A 14800-nucleotide genomic window follows, 5' to 3' on the forward strand; every position below is an offset into this window, starting at 1 on the left:
TTACAAAAACGTCACCTCACTCACACATACTCAAAAACACAAGTGGATCTGCAGAAAATGGTCACATATCAAAGAAAAACGTCCTGTTGACATTGATTAATGACAGAATGAAATTAGTTCTTATAAAAATGTTGAGGTGTTAGGGAGTAATTTCAGGGGAAATACACTTGCCATTTAAATTGATAGGTTTCAGTCATGTTGACCGTGTCTCTCTCAGCTCTCTTTAATGGATTTTTTTTTAATAAGTGGTGAGTGCTGGATACAAGCCTCTGGCAAATACAGAAGTGCATTTAGATATTCATAGGCAAAATTAGGCAAATAAAACTAAAATTGCTGTTTAAAAACTGCCTGGTGTATAACAATAATACAATGTGTTAATATGAAAAGGAAATGTGTGTTATGGATACGTGTTGATGGTGGCATTTAACGTGGCATTAGGCGAGTCTTCAAATTACTTTATAATGGACTCCAGAGCAATTCAGCATTACCATAATGGTCAGTGCAGCTCGCTCTGAATTAGTCTGTTCAGAAGAGGAACGAGCATGAAATGTGTATTCAAAATAGTTGTGCTTAAGTTTTCTATATGACGAAAGTTTAAGGAAAAACGATGATGGCTGATTGCTGTATACCGCATACCTTTGAAGCATTATACCTATAACGAAATGCACTCCTCAGCTATGTTACTGGGTGGTGCGGTTTCACCATCACCACCAGCAGCCTGAGCTGTTCGTACAAGCCAGGATGGATCCATGCTTTCATATTGTGTATATAGTTTACTCAAAATTCTGACCCCACCATCTGTATTTTGTAACAGAAATCAAGGCTCATCAGACCAAACAACATTTTTCCAGTATGCTGTTGAATTATGTCAATTTTTAGCCTCCGTTTCTTGTTCTTAGCTAACAGCAGTGGCGCCTGGTGTTATCTTCTGTAGCCCACGAGCTTCAAGGTTAAAGGTTCTGGTTCTTTAGAGAAGCTCTTCTGCATACCCGCGTTGTAACAAGTGATGTCCTTTCAGCTTGAAGCAGTCTTGCCCATCTCGTCAGACCTCTGACAAGGCATTTTCTCTCAGAACGGCTGGAGCCTATCCCAGCCAAGAGGCTGATATCAAGTCTATGTATTAAGTATAGCTGAGTGGCAGGGTACACCCTAGACCCACACCCTAGGCCAGTCTGTCACAGGCCTAACACAGGGCACGCACATTCATACTTAGGGGCAATTTAAGATCACCAACTTTCATATTTTAAAATCTTAATAAAGTCTGGGGAGTTTTAAGGAAATGTATTTCCCATTAACAGTTAAAAATCAATACAGATGAAAAAGCCAAACAACCCTTAACTGGAGGAAGAAACTAACAATGTTTGTGGGAGTTTGTCCATACAAAAGCTTGCAAGGAATCTAGCAACTGAACACCAATTCCTGTCATGAATATAGAACCATTGATATATAGTGACTATGTCAAATAAAACATATGATCTTTATTTTTAAATGCGGGCAGTGTTACAAATTCTGACAAGCAACTCTCCAATAAGATGGGAGGAGTCAGGAGGAATAGAAGAGAAGACTGTTTGTGTGCTGTTGGCATGGAGATCTGCATTTCCCAGAACAAAAGTGGTTCAGTAGAGATCCCTGTGGTACATCAGTATTAACGTACACAATTCTTTGTGTTCTTTGTCTCAATTTTTGGTAACAATGTCACCATTCACAGTGCAGTGTGACGTTAGATCATTGAAGAACTCATTGGCTTATACTGATCAGTGCAGTTTCAAGCCATCTTTTCAACAGTTCTTCTGGGGTTGTCTGAAGTATAGTCTAGATTTTGTAACAATTTAGGAATATTAATCTTATGCAAACACTTATGACAAAATTGCTGAAGCAAATGTTTCCTACTGTTTTTAATTTTGGTCTATCATTACTATTGGTATCCAAGTAAGAATCGTGCTTTTGCAGCAAAAAAACCACCAGACTGTAACATAATTAAAATCAGAATCAGAATACTTTATTGATCCCTGGGGGACATTATTTTTTGTTACAGTGCTCCATTTTAAACCAACATTAAGACAAGACAGACAATACGCTAACTAAGAATAGTACAATATATACATATATATACATACATACATACATACATACATACATACATAAGTCACTTATAAATAAATATTTGGAAAAGAAACATGTGTAGCTGTAGCAGCAAACAGTGTGTTAAGTGGATGCGTTGTACAGGGAGATGGCCACAGGCAGGAATGATTTCCTGTGTCGTTCAGTGGTGCTTTTCGGTAATCTCAGTCTCTCACTGAACGTGCTCCTGTGACTGACCAGCATGTCATGGAGTGGGTGGGAGGTGTTATCCAACATTGTCTTTATCTTGGACAGCATCCGCCTCTCCGACACCACCTTGAGGGAGTCCAGCTCCATCCCCACAACATTGCTGGCCTTACGGATCAGTTTATTAAGTCTGTTGGCATCTGCGACCCTCAGCCTGCTCCCCCAGCATGCAACAGCATAGAGGATCGCACTGGCCACAACAGACTCATAGAAAATCCTCAGCATTTTCTGGCAGATGTTGAAGGACCTCAGTCGCCTCAAAAAATAGAGACAACTCTGGCCCTTCCTGTAAAGTGCTGTGGTGTTTTTAGCCCAGTCCAGTTTATTGTCAATGTGTACTCCAAGGTATTTATAGTCCTCCACAATGTCAACACTGACCCCCTGGATTGAAACAGGGGTCAAGTGTTTCCTGGTCTTCCTGAAGTCCACGATCAGTTCCTTGGTCTTTGCCACGTTGAGCTGCAGATGATTCTGCTCACACCACGTGACAAAGGAGTCGACCACAGCCCGGTACTCTGTCTCATCATCCCTGCTGATGCATCCAACCACCGCAGAGTCATCAGAAAACTTCTGAAGATGGCAGGTCTCTGTGCAGTGGCTGAAGTCTGTGGTGTAGAGGGTGAAGAGGAAGGGGGAGAGGACAGTCCCCTGTGGTGCCCCTGTGTTGCTAATCACCTTGTCAGACACACACTGTGGGAGACGTACATATTGTGGTCTTCCTGTCAGGTAATCAACAATCCAGGACACCAGAGAAGCATCCACCTGCATCGCTGCTAACTTATCACCCAGGAGGGTCGGCCTGATGGTGCCTCAAATTGTTTCAGAATTTCAAGTTCTAATGGAGCTTCTGACTGATCTGCTGCACCAACAGTCATTTATTCTAAATAGTCCTGCAGCAAAAAATGTTGACAAAAGCTTTGACAGTTGGAAGTATGCCACATTTAAATGCAAATCACACTATACTTAATGTGTAATCCATCTGTTCTTCATTATCTAAAGAGTTACAAGCTTGAGGATCAACTGAGTGAAGCAGAGTGAACATCAAACAGTGAATCGTTCCTGAAGCCAAAGATTATCCGTCAGCACAAAATCCCAAAACTCCAAAAAATAATCTGATGTAGTCCCACTTTATCATTGCATGCACAGTAAAGGAAGGCTTGTGTTCACAATGCGAGAAACCAAATCGCCTACCTGCCTTCCTCTGACTTTGAAATGGCTGAAGATGGAGCATTTAAATAGCCGCTAGGTGGACTGCAGTCGAGAGTGAACGGCAGAGGAAAAAATGCCCACCTTTGCACATTGAGACACATCATTGCTGAACTGCAACATGTCGCATGCAGACCCCTGTCAGCTCGCCACCAGTAATAGCAATATTTCTAAAGAAATTATCATCCTCTGCTCCAATTATGTCAACCCCGAACAACATGTTACTTAACTCTCAAGTGGAGCTCTGCAGAGAGTAGATGAGGTGGTAGGAAATGGAAAACTATCAGGCTGTCAGAATGGATTACACTGACAAAGCACCTGCCTCTTCTGTGGAGCTGGAACAGAACCTAAAGCCACAGCCAGTCATTCCATCACGGATACTGATATTTGAGAAGTGTCATGAACTGAGAATAATTATTGGAAAGGCTAGTGAGGACAAAGCTCAGTAAATTTAAGAGGACATTACTAAAATATATAGGCACAGCTCTCTCCTTTCAGCTTAAAATATATTATCAGCATTTTAGTACAGAAAAATATTTTATGTACAGCAATGTAGGGCGCAAAAATCAGCAAATTATCCTGAAGGAGTCTTGACTGTCTAAACCATACTTCTACTAAAACAATGAATTAAAAAAAGAGGAAGGAGAAGGGTGCTGCAGTGATTTCTGTGTGGAGTTTGCATGTTCTCCCTGTGTGTGGCTTTTTCCAACCAGTAGGTTTTACTGGTAATGATTTTTTTGGTAGCTCTCTAGGCTTATTCTGCAACATATCCCAGCTGCCATAGGATGAGAGGCGGGGTACACCCTGGAGAGCTCACCAGCCCATCGCAGCGCTAACACATAGATGCTAACACTTATGGGCAATTTAGAACACTAATTGTGCAATTCTAATGAGGATGAATGGCATTATTTGGTATGACCAACTATATTCAGACTGTATTTTTCTGTGTTCATAAGTCCATCAATTTTGACGAGAGCCCCAAAATCACTACCTGACATGTAGCTAAAAATAATGACAGAGTGTCCACTGTGTTTTACAGATGTTTGTAGACACCATCTGTTGTAACTCTCTGACTATTTGAATGAATAAATTTAAAACTCAGATTCACCAGTCCCTAAAAAATCCTTTTTGCCACTGATTTTCACTTCAGTTCTTGTGTAAACTGCGATACCTCAGCCTTTCCTCTGTATTCTTTCAGGCTTAACCTTTTAAAGCCAAGCATATCATATTTGATACATGGGTTTTTGTGAGTTTCTCAGACTTAAAAACTACAATGAATGGCACAATACATTTTTAATGAGCACAAAATATTACTACTCCTGCAGATCTACTGGACAAACTTCTTCAGGTCCTCAAGGACACACGCGATCCTTAGAAATGCCGTTTTTGGCCAATAGCTTTTTGGGATTGACCTTGTTGGTGCAGAAATAATAATTTATGCCTTTCAGGCCATTATCTTTAGCACTTTTCATAGACTGAATTAAAGAAATGGTAACAAACTGTGTTTTACTGACAGGTCGGTAATAACTCAGCGCCTGAAGATAAAATTTAAAGGTGGTTTTTTGCCAAGTTCTCCATCATTCAGAGACAAACTACTGATTTGTCCCCTGAGTTGGGTGGCTTTTTTCAGCTTGAATGATTAATAGTTCAGTGGTAAGTTGCTTAACAAACCACATTGCTCTGGAAATTGTAAGGTACAAGGACTGGACTATAAATGTGTGTAAAAGCAGTCAATGACCAAAGACAGTTCTTCAGAAATCCTGGAGAACTATTGCTTAAGATCATTTAATAAAATACTGGTGGCCACCAGTGCTACCCCTCAGTCTCTGAGTAGATGCACAAAGTCTCAATTTGATAATCCTACATCACCTCATTCAAGTTATCCAATTAACTGACAAAACTGGTTGTCCATGCTGGCCGGCTGAGGGGTAATATATAAATAAAGAAACGATGAGTGGGATTTCATAAAGCAAGTAAAATTAGTCTCAAAATAATCTAAGAGCTGATTTTACTCAGTCTGATGGACTGATGGAGAATTGGCTGAACCACCAACCATAAAACAGAGCAATCCTAGAAAATGTAGCTTAAGGTATTATTATTATGTGCATCAGTGACTCAGCACTGCTGCACAATGCTGGAAGCAAGGCACTGAAAAAAAGTCTTGTAAATCAGTTTCAGCTGAAGCCAAATTATGTAGTTTTTTAAAAAAAAATTAAAAGGTAAGTTTTTGTTGTTAAAACAAATAATGGACTCGTACGTGACATCGTTCCACAAGGAGAATGAGCTGGTGTTCATCATTGCCACGTATTATTGCAATTCCTCTGTAAGGAATTTGTTTGTGTACCAACTTTCCCTCAACTTGGCTTCACGATTTTAACTTTTCCCACATTTCCAGGCTGAGTTTTGACAGTGAATTCAGCAGAATGCAGCCATTTAATGTAAGAGTAAAGAGCAATATGAACTCAAATAAAGGCAATGTCTTTTCTGACAAGAAAATAGGAGCAGCATGCTCCTCACCCCACCGTGCCCCTGGTGGCTGCACAGGATTTGGGTTTATTGGGGGTGCTGTCAGTGAAGAAATTGCAGTCTCTAACTCTCGCCACCATTTCTCCCTGTGTGATTGTTGAGTGTTAATGAAAAATGTGAGTCTAGATAAAAGTCCTCTCTCACAACTGGGGAACTCAAAAGCATTTCCTGTTAGTGCTTTGGAATGTTTATGTGACAAAATATCAATTTTGTTGGAAAATTGTCCCCTTTTGAAACAACATATGGTGACGGTGCTCATACCTTTTTCTTACTATCGAAAGGTCTAAGACTGCTCTTTCGTTGATGGATGTCATCAAGCATCAAGGTTGTCATAATAAAGGAAAATAAAATACACACTCTTAGCTTGGCCATGACATTGGACAGAAACATGATGTGGAATGTAAAATTAATGTCCCAGTGGTGGGTTAGACCGTTTTTGTGCCCATGCTACGAACACTTTTTTCCACAATAGCATTGCTCTGAAATTGATGCATCTTTTCTATAACTTCTGTAGGCCCCCTCGATTGCTTTTTTTTCTCCAATTCATTTTGGAGAACAAGATTAGAAATTAGTATATGAGGGAGTCGGCTCAAGTCGAAGACATAGTTAGGCAAGGTTGAGGGTTTGGGACACGTGCAGCAGAAGGCTAGTGGATATAATGGACAAACGATGCGGAATATGGAGCCGTGAGTCAGGAGGTAAAAAGGAAGATGACAGAGTTCCTGGATGTAACGAAGGAGGACATGCAGATGGGGTGGTGTGACAAAAGAGGTTGCTAGGAATAGGGTGAGACGGAGGCACCCTGAAAAAAACGATGAAATCTATATGGGGATTTGACTAAATAAGTCTAGTATGCACTTTCAGCTCAGTTTTGTTGTCCACCTCCTGTAAACAGAAATACCTGAACCTTTAGCAGCTTTAGTCAGTGGTCTGTTTTGTAAAGTCTAAGCAGAACTGAGAGAGGTTAAAATGTCATGTAAACCACATGACAGAGTGTGCATTTGCTTTGTAGTGTAGTTCATCTGAGGCCGACCTCATGCTTAAAGAACATTTCCTTTACAAACCATTTCATATGATGCTACTGAGTTAATTAATTTTCCCCCCAAAAAGAAAATCAAATGACATTGCATGCCATTAAGTTATGTGCTGCCCTACTTTTCCTTAAATCTCTATCTTGAGGCTTCCTATCATTATTCTGTGAACATGAAAGTGAAATCATGCCTTGTACTGCACTAAAAAATCTGAAACACAACACACAATTAGGCCTACTCAAAGAACAAAAACAATCACTCACATAACAGTCCTCTGTGAGGCAAGCACAATCTCCGTTGACGTGACCAAAAACACTCCAGAGGCCCTCTTTTTTCCATTTTGTATTTTTGCAGCTTTTAAAAATGTTATTTCTGTTCTCGGGAAACTGCTCATGTTGCCAGACAGGTTTACAACTAAACATTTTTATGTAAAGACCCTTTATACAGAGCCAGCTGATCTGTTACAGATTTGTACCAGAATTATTTTTGCATAGGCAGGTATGTGTCAGGGTTTTCTGTGCAAATAGTAAGATCGTCCACAGACCGTCCAGAGACGTGGGCTTCTCCAGCACCTGCTAGAGTTTTAAATGGAAACACTTTAAATCTATGAAAGCTTAAAATGACCACCTGCTGTCCTTCATGATTACTCTGAATAATGCATATGAAATGACAAGCCAGACTGTTTTAAAGCGACCCTTTCCATTATTAATGAATGTATTAATATGGAATTATCTGAGGATTTAGCTTAAAACCAAAATATTATCTTTAGGTAAATAGTTTTGTTTATCCAGGAGAACTCTAAAACACTTTCTCTTTGATGCACTGATGCACACATGTTTTTGGTAGCCGGTGTTGTCAGTGAAGGTAATGAGCAAACTGCATCACGCTGTCCTCTGGTAAGACTGAAGTATCCCCTCTGTGAAGTCAGCTGCTTCTACACTGAAACGTCTCCCAATCCAGCATCCCAGCAGTACACTGTAATCACAGCCATTACCACTGAAGACCAAGAAAGCTCAATGAGCGAATAACAGCTTTGTAGAATGACAGACCTAAATGAATGACTTGGGTCTGTTTTCTTTTTGACCCTTCCTACCCTGTGATGGCAGATTGATTCATCTGCTTCATGAACTCAAACAGGCTCTGTTGCTATTGTGGGCAGAGTCACACTCTGATTCTGCAGCTGTGAAATGAAAATTACACTTTGTTATTTTGCCACAGAGCTATTAAAATAGAGCCACTTTTGATTTAACATAGCCTATGATTAAGCATAAAAATATATACACGGGCACAATATGTAGGGGTTAAAAAAAATGACCAAAACTAACGTGATATAATTTCACAATATTTTAAACTGCTAATACAACATTTGCCCCTAAAAATATGAAAACAAATAGGTTTTGGTGATTTTGCAGGTATTACTCTTAGGCTAAAACAATCTTGATCAGTGAAGCCAGTAAATCTTTGTTTTGACATGAATGTTGGAAGCAACAGCGAGACACTAGCTGAGGTAATTAATTCTCCTCTCTCTGCCAGGGGCCAACTCTCAGACCTGGGACCTGCAGTCTGGAAAAAATAAAAAACACCATCCTAGCATATGTGTGCAGAGGATGTTATGGATTATTTCACATTTAATAACACATCAAAGTCAAAGGAGATTTGTATGAACAACAGCTGCCATGCTAGTGGTCAGCCCTGCTGAGCTACCTAGAGTGATAAGTTCATAGTCGCTGAATGAAGCAGAGTTTCCTCCTGTTGCTGTTGTTGAAACAAAGCTTCCTAAAAAGCAGTTATTTTATAACTTTGAGTTTCAACCACAGGTTAAACTGGGATTTAAAAATCTGATACTCCAATAAAGCAACCAGTATATATATTTTTTCTTTCTAAAGAACAACTCCAATAGAGTTGTTCATCAGACTAATAATGACCCCTAACAGTTATAAAGGTAGTTATTTACTCATGTTTGCTCTGTCCAACTCTGCTCAGATTGAATGGATATGTTTGATTAATTTTCATTTCATTTTCATTTATTAGTCATAAGTGTCAACTTAACTGGCCAATTGCTTATATCGGTTGATATCATCAGCCCAGCAGTATATCGGTCGGGCCCTCATTGAAGGAAGCTTCATGGTTTTAGAAAATCTCCTCCTGTGTCTGTTTTCTAATATCAGTGCCATTCTTCCCCTACTAGCTGTCCATTCTAGGCTCAACGGAGGCAGTTAATAGATCAAGTAACGGGTTGAGTACTCCAATAGTGAGACAAAAGGAAAGAAAATTAAAAGATCATTTCTCCATCCACTGGTAACTTGGATGGAGTTACCAGTGGATGGTAACTCCACTGCCGCTACTGTACTTCCATACTAATGCATTTTTTTCAGACTTTAATTCTATTTTATTTATATAACTCCAAATCACGACAACAGTCACTTTAAGGCACTTTATATTGTCAGATAAAGACCGTCCAATAATGCAAAGAAAACCCCAAAAATCAGATGAGCCCCTATGAGCGAGCACTTGGCGAATGTGGGAAGGAAAAACTCCCTTTTAACAGGAAACTTCCAGCACAACCAGGCTCAGGGCGGAGCCACAATCTAATGTAACTAGTTTGGGGTGAGGGGAAGGAAAAAGGACACTGTGGGAGAGAGCAAGGAATTAATAATAACACAAACAAATACAATCGTTCTGGTGTGATTTGTCTGCACTTTGTTAGACATTTTGCAAACCCTCAGATTTACTTTAAATTTAATTTATCTTAGATTTTTAAATATCAATATCGTGCACACTCTTCCCAAGCACCTCTTCAAACAGCTGTTTTCTTCAAAATGCCCTTTCCTCTAATATTCTGAGCCACAAATCTCCACTTCAGTAGCACTTACAAACTTTCCACTTGGATTCCTCTATGTAATCTAAAGCTTTACACCGAGGACTCGTTCATATATCATTCAGTGACTGATGGAATATTTTATTTCCAGAAACATGTCAGAAATTGACTTCTCTGTCTGTTGACTGAATCTTCCGATTCATGGAAAAATAAAGAAGTCGTATCCAAAAGCTTCACTTTCAAAACCTGTAACTCTAACAAAATGAAACAAGAATTTAGAACCTGGATTTACCTCACAATATTCACAGGATGGCAGGGAAATGCACAAATATTGAGATTTAGATGCGTTATTTGCCCCTGCTTAACAACATTTCTGAAAACCTCTATTGCAAAAATATTTTTAAAGTAATTAGTCGCCAAGAATTCATCATGATATGATTTAGTTGATATCTTTTTACCTTCTTGACCAGCAAAAGCCCACAAAAAAAAGAAAAAAGGAGTAGTGGAGGTTTAAATTCTAAGACTTAAAAAGCGTTTTCATTATACGCCTCCAAAGAGACATCAATGAAGGCTCCTCTAACCGCAAACAAGGACAGAAGTCTTTTATGAGGCTTCGTATTCATTAAAACTCCTGTTTCTCCTGCGCTTCATGAATGAATTTTAAAAAAATGATTGCGTATCGAACACTTGCAAAGCTGAGATAACCTATAGCTGCTCACTGCTACTAACAACCTACACCTTTCTTATTGTTGTTATGTGCATGCACTTGGGTGATCTCACATAAATCCCAGCATCCCACGACCAGACCTTTGTAACTGGTCTAAATCAGCCACAGCGTGTGGGCGTACTGGGGTTTTGTTATTGCATGTGGGATTAACCTTTTTCAGAAAACAAGCTCAGGTGTAATTTCTATCAAGGTTCCATTACTGTCGCATATTGAGAAACCGTTTCTCCATCAAATGAAAATGTTACATCCACAAGATGTTCATTTTTCTAATTGGAATAACAAGATGGCTCCGGCACACATTTATCTGTTCTCCATCGCTGGGTGTGATCCCGGCAACGTCTCGATGAGATGAAGAGTCTGATAGTCTAACAATGCAGATTTCCCTAATGTACACAAACAGAAGGAAGCAGGGAGGAGATGTCAATATTAGCAGTGCTAATAGTCTCAACTGCTACTAATGCTAATGGCCATAATGCCTCAGCGGTATAGAAAATTACAAGCTACACTCACTGGCCACTTTATTAGTTACACTGGGAATATCAGGTCGGACTCCTTTTTAACTTCAGAAAAGCTTTAATTCTTCATGCCGCTGTTCTGTAACACCCGAAAGGCGCTCTATTGGAGATCTGGTGACTATGGAGGCCATTTGAGTGCATTTGATAACTCACTGATATATTTAAGAAACTAGTTTCAGATGATGTGAACTTTATGACCTGTTGCGTTATCCAGCTGGGATCACCCATCAGAAGACTGGTACACTGTGAGGATAGTTAGCAGCATGGTCAACAACATTACTTCAGTGGGCTGTGGCGTTTAAATGATATCCAGATAGTACTAAGGAGCCCAAAGTGCCGCAAGAAATATCCCCCCACACCATTACACCAATACCAGCCTGATAATGCAGGATGGGTCCATCCTTTCATGTTGCTTACTCCAAAATCTGACACTACCATCTGAATGTCGCAGCAAAAATTGAGACTCATCAGACCAGGCAGCATTTTTCCAGTCTTCTATTGCCCAATTTTGCTGAGCCCGTGTGAAATGGAGCCTCAGTTTCCTGCTCTCAGCTGGCATGTGTGGCAGCTTGTCTGACACCAGTAACCGTCCCATGTCTAAAGTAAGCCAAAGTTGAAGGGATACCTCAAAAGAAGCACAGATCCAAAAGCACTCTCATCTTTCAAGTGTTAATTACCGCACTACTCTCAGATAATTCACTTTCTTTAGTGTTTTAAACCTGTAGCTTTACTTGAAAGAATCAGTTACCTGTAAGAAGCTGGTAAGACCCTGGCACTAAGCAGGAAAGAGATCAAACCCAAACCAATCACATTTTCATGTGCAACATCAAAAAGGTGTTTCTTACTTTGTTGTTTCCATTTCCATTTAAATGTACACCACTGTCGAACAGCGGGGAGGATACTCGACTGTGATCTGGCCCCGGAGACCCTGAAACAAACAGCAGAATGATTCATGTTTACAAAAATCTTTTGAAGAATCACTGTTAAAGATTTAATCCAACTTCTCACCTTTTCTATCAATATTTGAATTCATCTGGAAACAAAGGCGAGTCATGAGTTGCACATAAACCTCAAACAGCATGTTCCAGCTCGTAGTCTTAAATTATAAGGGTTATTATTGACGTTATTCTGCTGCCCTGCCTTTAGCCATGCAGCATAGATCACAGGCAGAATCCAAAAAGACAAATGCTGCTCGTTGATATGATATTAGCTTGGCGTTGGAGGAACTGCCTTCTGATTCGGTCACACTCTGTAAAGTGTGGCAAGCAGCTCCTGGCCTTTCCTGCCTGTCATTTGTGCCATGGTACAACAAAGGCCGGCTTAGGGAGAATACAACTTGAACCTTTTCACTCTCAGACAACAAAAACCACAATTCACGGGGCCAAACAGCCTACAGCTAAAAACCTGAGCATCTCTGCACTGCAGCCTTCCCATGAATGTTAACACACCCGCACGATACAAAGGTTGGATTTCTCAAAGCGCTCACACTTTGATTTCCGGAGAATGTGGCGATTTATCGAGCTATAAATATTCATGCGTGCCTGTTAGTATTAATTATTTTTCTACATCTGTGTGCTCTTCGTAATTAGATAAATTGTACAAAGTGATTGTTGTGTTTACTGTGGGGACTGAAATCATTTGTATTGCATGGGGTTCATTCATTCATTTTGCTTACAGCTAATTCATAGCAGAACAATTATTAGCGGCTCAGCAGTCTGAGTGTTCGCTGCAAACACAAAACTGTCAACATCTAAAGGCCCAGATGTAATGCAGGAAGTTACAGACTGTGACATTGATGCATTAGCTGTGTTTACTACAGTAAAAGATAAGTTTAAAGAACGTTATTTGTAAGAGTTAGGAGATAAAATCAGTACCAGTTTCTTATCCTTCCTTTAAAACGGACCAAGAGCTTAGGTAGGTTTAGCCTAATTTAGGATTAAAAGATAAATCACAAAAATCTGACCGTCAAAGGATATAGTAGGTCAGGGGTGTCCAGTCCTCGAGAGCTACTGTCCTGCAGCTTTTACATGTATCCCTACACCAACACAGCTGAATCAAATGGTTGGATTACCTCTTCAGCGTGCCATCAAGTTTGGCAAAGGCATGATAGCAAGCCATTAATCTGCAGGACAGTAGCTCTCGAGGACTGGAGTTGGGCACACCTGTAGTAGGTCATCCGGCTCATGATCTATCACAGTTTAGATCAGGGGTTTCGAACTCCAGACCTCGAGGGCCGTTGTCCTGCAGGTTTTAGATCTCACCCTGATTCAACACACCTGAACCAAGTCATTAGTTCATTACCAGGCCTCTGGAGAACTTCAAGACATGTTGAGGAGGCAATTTAGCCATTTAAATCAGCTGTGTTGGAACAAGGATGCATCTAAAACCTGCAGGACAGCGGCCCTCGAGGCTTGGAGTTCGAGACTCCTTGTTTAAATTTTATTGACCATAAAACAACAAATGTGACCTCAACCTTGAGCACAGATTGGACGAGTAGAGATTTCTGTGAACAGTAAACAGATGGCATGAGCTCATCAGTCCTTCAACTAGATGATCTGCATCTCAAAACCACTGACGACCATCTGATTTGTATTAGTTTTTTTAAATTATCTGCATTTGTAAACACACCTGAAACCCCCAACAATAAGTCAGCAGAGCTGATTGAAACAGCTAGCCTGAATTTGCCTGAAGATCAGAAAATCCAACTACCGGCAACAACGGTATAAAGTGCTTTAACACGTAATATATACAGCAAACAGAAACAGCTGTTTGTCTGGCGTATAAAGCCTGCAGAGTGGCATCAATCTTTTTATCCAATTCTGGGGAAGAAAGAGAATTAGCATATGCCCTAAAATATCACTACCTTTTTTTTAAGAAAGTGAGAGTAAAAACATGAGCAGCAGTATTTGAATTTTAAATGTGATGGCAGTTGGTGGGTTGTTTACTTGTTGTGAAAACTGAAGTGAAACTGTCAATGGGACAGGCGATTTTAAAAATCCTTTCTCTACAAAACATCAGACAAAGTGCTCATCAAATGTCACTTGAACCCAAACGAAGGTCACGGGATCTTTGTTTCCCCCATTCAATCCAAAACTCGATTATTTAGATTTTTAGCACAGGAAACCAACAAAAAAACAAACCAATTATATCTGAAGTTTCCAATTATCACAGTTTGGGGATTTTTGCAAAGCAAAAAAACGATCAGAGAAACTAGCAATCAAATTTGAGTTGGTGTACTAATCAATTAAAGCTGAGGTCAAGAAAAAATGCTTTTTGTGTCAGACTCCTGCCATCCCTGCTGGCTCTGTTTTCAGCGCTACAAAATCCAACCACCAACAGCTATTCTGTTTTTGTTTGTTTGTTTGTTTGTTTATTGCCTTTTCTGAATTTCAGTAATGACATCACCACAGCCCCACCTTGAAATTAGATCAAACCACAGCTACACGGTCCTGATATACAACAGACAATCTTACTTTTGTAGTGTTGAGCTCTGACGCTTGCACATATTTCTCCTGTTTTACACAGTGAATCTGTTAGTAAGTAAACAAATTCTAAAATAACCAAACTTTTGCAGGCCTGTATTTTTTCTTCGCTCTGTTGTCCAGCACTTCATTAGCCATCTACATGGGCCTCACATGTGAAAAACATC

General features: G+C 39.9%; 1 protein-coding gene across 2 annotated transcripts in view; it reads right to left on the minus strand.

Moving 5' to 3' along the window:
- Window positions 1-14800, minus strand: part of sntg2 (syntrophin, gamma 2) — a 108907-nt gene that overhangs the window by 57813 nt on the left and 36294 nt on the right. For both annotated transcript variants that reach the window (XM_080870681.1, XM_080870680.1), the window contains exon 8: window positions 11997-12079. In XM_080870681.1, the coding sequence (XP_080726807.1) occupies window positions 11997-12079 (83 nt within the window). The remainder of the gene's footprint in view (window positions 1-11996; window positions 12080-14800) is intronic.

The sequence above is a fragment of the Rhamphochromis sp. 'chilingali' genome (genome assembly GCF_963969265.1).
Source record: "Rhamphochromis sp. 'chilingali' genome assembly, chromosome: 21".
Classification (NCBI taxonomy): Eukaryota; Metazoa; Chordata; class Actinopteri; order Cichliformes; family Cichlidae; genus Rhamphochromis; species Rhamphochromis sp. 'chilingali'.